Genomic DNA, 5,365 nt, shown 5'->3' on the forward strand with positions numbered 1-5,365 from the left:
GGTCTACTAGTCCACTAGACACAATAGCTAACTTCTATGTCTCATAGTCCACCAGACACAAGAGCCGACCATGGATTCTCAAAGTACACCAGATACAACAGCCGACATCAGGGTCTGATAGTCGACAGACACAACAGCCGACCTCGGGGTCTGATACTCAAATAGTAATTCAACCAGATACACGGCCAGTCTCGGGATCTGATAGTCCAGCAGATACAGCCAATCTCGGGATCTGAAAGACCACCAGACATAACATCTAATATCGGGATCTGATAGACCACCAGACACAACAGACGACCTCGGGGTCTGATAGTCCACCAGTCACTCCACCAGATCCAAGGCCAATCTCGGGGTCTGATAGTCCATCAGCCAAAACAGCCAACCTCGGGGTCTGATAGTCCACCAAACACGACAGCCAACCTCGGGTTCTGATATCCATTAGACACAATAGCCGACCTCGGGGTGTGATAGTCCACCAGACACAACAGCCGACCTCGGGGTCTGATAGTCCACCAGTCACTCCTCCAGATCCAAGGCCAATCTCGGGGTCTGATAGTCAAGCAGATACAACAGCCAATCTCGGGATATGATAGTCCACCAGACACAACAGCCAGTATCAGGGTATGATAGTCCACCAGACACAACAGCCGACCTCGGGGTCTGATAGTCCACCAGATACAACAGCCGACCTCGGGTTATGATAGCCCACCAGATATAATATATTTGAAAAATACCAAATATAACGTTATACCGATTCTTGATTTGTTTGTGGTCTACCCATAGAAATGTGTTTATAGTGAGAATGATTGTATTTATATATGTACTATTGGATTCGTAACATACAGATCAAAGTCAGGACAATGAGTGAAAGGTTTAATATTGCAATGATTTTCTTAAAATTATCTTTTGAATTTCTAAATATTTCCTCATCAAACCTCGTTCAAATGTGTCATTTAATGAGAGGGTCTGTCGCATTAAAGTCAAGATTTAGGTTCAAATGTCTAATAATTGTGATGCCTTAAGAATTATAATTTTTGATTGCAATGACATTTTCTTATGAAACTTCATAGAAATCAGATGTAGTGTTGGGAAACATATTCATGTTGTCCATATCAAAGAGATCGACTTCATGGCAAGGGGTCATAGGTCAAATCATTGTAACTTTGTAAAACAAAAACGATCATCGGCTACGAGTTTGTTGATAACACTTCATAGATGTTGTTATTATGGTCGGCCACAATGACGACGTTGTGAAATACTCACAAAGTTACTTAAACATTGCAAGCGACGAGGAAGTATACTTTAGTGATATAAGTTTCATCTGTGTATCTTAATTACAGCTTTGATCACATTTTCCTCAGCTTCACATCACTGTTAAACTGTGATGAAACATCGCGTGGTACAGCCACACTACATCTTTGGGGATCATTCATCATAGTATTTGCTATACCCTTACACCATGTGATCGATAAAAAAAAAAGTTAATAAAAAGATGAATGAATATTTTAGTGTTTTATTTAAGCTTTATACATAACATTAATGACTGCGACCTTCAGCAGCCGTGACCCTGTACATGACTCCAGTAGCTTAAGGTAGAGTCATGTTCACAACCATGTGGACCACCATTGTGTAACCGGGCATAGCTCTCACAGGATCGGGAACACGAAGTATGGCCTATGTATCTGCTCATATAGTGCTGTACACACTGGGACGAACAGTGGATGTCATCAGCACAAGAAATAAGAGCTAATAAACGAAAAAATGTAAAAAGTAAACAAAAATAATAATATAAATCAGTTCATGTCTTAACACTTACTTTAACAACATGTATTATGTTGGATATTTCTGAGATCGATTTGTGTATATGTTCGAAATAAAAGGTTGTTATATCACGTAAATGAAACATTATTTACGTTACCGATTTAACACTTTTTATAATAAAGATGTACCTTCTAACCATAATTTCATTTAACAGGAACTGACCAGTTATGTGCCCCCGATTCAAATAACTAATTAAATAAGTATGTAAGCGTCAGTAACGCTTAAGTACCGTGAGAGTTATAACTCTCGTTTATAACGCGGACTTTCACATCCATTCCTTGATGCATACATCAACACGAAAACTCGTGTTATTCGTAACATCATGTAAACACGACTGTTTATAGTTTATTTATAGATAGTGTAATAAAAGTCATATTTATTAGATAACTATTGCAATACTTTATGTAAGATATTAATTTGATTCATGCGAAACAAAACACTATGGCACTATGATTTTGATTTTCTTTCATGCACTCTTTAGTAGTTATTTTTAAATGTCATATTTGTAGAATATAGCAGGTAATAATTGAAAAAAGTCTATCAATTCACATACCTCTATATTTCACAAACGCATTATAACTAATGTTCTTGTACATATTTGTCGAGGGTGTTCTTTGATCTGAAATATCAGCAATGTCTATATTTAGACTCACATCCTCCTGGCCTGCCACAGTCCTCCCAGTAGGCCTGTTTTAACTGAAAGTAGCCACACGAGTCGGAGTATACGTCAAATCTGCATCCAATAGCTCTACATCCGGACTCCGTCTATAATAGAACAAGGACACAATGTCAAAAGAAAACCCTACAAACCATAGTATCAACTATATTTATTCCTTTTATCAATTTGCAAAAAGATTAGCTGGATAGCGTCCTAACATACAAAGTATAGTGGAAGACCCTTGTACATGTACCTCTGCCAGAAACTGTTTGACAATAGCTTTGATAACTCATTTCTAAAAAGAAAACCAAAGTTTGTGGGACTTCCATGAGAATTAATAAAGATGAAATGAACAAAATACAATCAAAAATACCGTGAACAGTGTTCTGGGTTTGAAATTTTCAGTTTTTTGGGACAGCTACATTTGTAATCAAATGTCTTTGATCCCGCCTCAGTAAGGTACCGTTAAGTATTTTAACATAAATAATGCAAACAAATTTTGAACACATATATCAATATACATATCAATAACAGGCTTCTAAATTAACAAGTACTAATTGCAAATGGGGACCATTACAGATGTCCTCCAAACTAGCAAAGATACATCAGAAAAGGATCGTATTGTCGTAGTACACCTACAATGTACATACTAAATTTCAGTGAAATTGAGCAATTTCTAAATTGCAACCAATCATAATCCTCTGTGTGGTTGCTATGGTAACGAAACACATGCGGTTGACTTCGCAGTCTCCTAATATCCCTATATACCAATTTTCATCAAAATCGAACATTATCTAACTTTCGACCAATCATAAGCCTCCATGTGGTTGCATGGTAACGAAATTTATGCGGTTTTATTCGCAGTCCCCTAATACCCCTATAAACCAAATTTTATAAAAATCGAAAAATATCTCAATTTCAAACAATCAGAAGCCTCCATTTGGTTGCTATGGCAACGATACCTATGCGGTTGAATTCGCAACCCCCTCATACCCCTATATACTAATTTTCATCAAAATCGAACAATATTTGAATTTCCACCAATCAGAAGCCTTCGCTTGGGTTCTATGAAAACGAAATCTATGCGGTTTACTTCACAGTCTCCTAATATCCCTATATACCAATTTTCATCAAAATCGAACAATATTTAAATTTCGACCAATCAGAGGCCGCCGTCCGGCTGACCAGTTGACTGATCGAAAAACAAAAAATACTCTTGCGCACCGCCTGTCATACACGAACACTTATGTAAAGTTTCGTTGAATTACGCCCTACGGTTTTCGAGAAAAATGTTGGAAACTTTTTCGGCTGAGAAATTTGAAGAAATAGGAATAATAATAATAACTAGAATTGCAATTGCGAGCAATAGCGGAAGTCACTCTCCCCTGCTAAGTACGCAGCCGTTTAGATTTTTTCACAAAACGAACACTGCAGTTGTGTTCGTAGTGCCTTACTACACCTACATACCAATTTTCTTTAAAATTAGACGATATTTTAATTTCGACCAATCAGAGAACAGGAAATGGCAGCCATTTTGTCGAAATGTGAAGGTAAGTAACGAAAGTAACCGGTGTTTTGAGATATATCTACATACCAAATTTCATGAAAATCAGACAATATTAAAATTTTGACCAATCAGAAGCATGCATTTGGCCGCCATTGTGAATCCAAAGTCAATTTTTTTTTGTCGAAAACGAGCGCTGTGATGTTAAAATCCCTTTCACTGGGTTTCATTATGTTTGATGAAATAGAACGAATGTTATTATTGGTGATATGATTTCGCGTTGAATTTTTGACTAATCAGAGCCCAGGAAATGGCAGCATGTTTGTTTTTCGCAAAACAAACACCGCAGTTTTGTTCGTTGTGCTATACTACACCAACATACCAAATTTGATAAAAATTGGACGATGCCAAAATTTCGGACCAAACAGAAGCCTGCATTTGTCCGCCTTTTGAATCCAAAGTGAAACATTTTTTGTCGAAAACGATCGGTGTGGTGTTATCATCCCTTCCACTCAGTTTCATTATGTTCCGTCAAATAAAACGAATGTTATAACTGGAGATGATTTCGGCCAATCAGAGCAGTGGCGGCCATCTTGGATGGTTTACGCGAAAAAATAAGAGTCAGATGCACAACTACAAATTGTACTGATAATATATACAAAGTACGATAAGAATCCCATTAGTAGTTTCTGAGATTAAGCGCGGATACTTTTGACGGCGGAATAATTACAATAAGTTTATATGATAATACTATTTTTTTGTGAATGACCCTAGCGACTAAACAACGACTGGTCTTAGTACATCTTGACTAAATTAGATTAACAGACCACATGGGCTTTGTGAACAGTGTTTTCCTTGACGAAATAATCACAATTGAAGTTTCAATTTAATCCGCCTTGCTACTTCCAGTCGCCATTTTGTAAACAGGGCCTAATCTCGAGCTGATGCGCGTTTGAAAGAGTTTGAAGTATTGCAAAGCTTCTAAACGATCATGCCCAGAATATACTCTCTAAAGATGATGTTTTTGATAAATTTACTATCAATTATTTACTATATTTCTTTTTTGTATCACTTTCATTAATTCATAAAAGAACAAATTGATTTTTTCTCCTTCAAACCTTTTTCTTTCAAATGTTAAAACACATGTTTTTTGAAAAAATGTTCTAGTTTGGAGATTATGATCAAACGTCGTCTGCTTCACAAACATTCAAGAAAAGGATATTTACAATGAATTGATATTGTTTTTATTAACTCGCTTATTCTTTAAACTAATTTAATTAATAAATATCAAGATTTTGTGAATTGAAAATTGCATTTTATGACGTAACCGGAAGCGCACTTGATACGAGAACGAGACCCGGAAATACCTCACAACATAATCA

General features: G+C 36.6%; 1 protein-coding gene across 1 annotated transcript; it reads right to left on the bottom strand.

Annotated features, from left to right (window-relative positions):
* Positions 1-1,497: 1,497 nt before the first annotated feature.
* Positions 1,498-2,586, bottom strand: LOC110453120 (lysozyme 3-like; the record flags this gene model as incomplete). Its single annotated transcript, XM_021501954.1, has 2 exons — positions 1,498-1,746; positions 2,475-2,586. Coding segments are annotated over 2 exons (306 nt in total), but the record flags the coding sequence as incomplete, so codon positions are not given.
* Positions 2,587-5,365: the final 2,779 nt, after the last annotated feature.

Source organism: Mizuhopecten yessoensis, unplaced genomic scaffold (genome assembly GCF_002113885.1).
Source record: "Mizuhopecten yessoensis strain PY_sf001 unplaced genomic scaffold, ASM211388v2 scaffold7099, whole genome shotgun sequence".
Taxonomy (NCBI): Eukaryota; Metazoa; Mollusca; class Bivalvia; order Pectinida; family Pectinidae; genus Mizuhopecten; species Mizuhopecten yessoensis.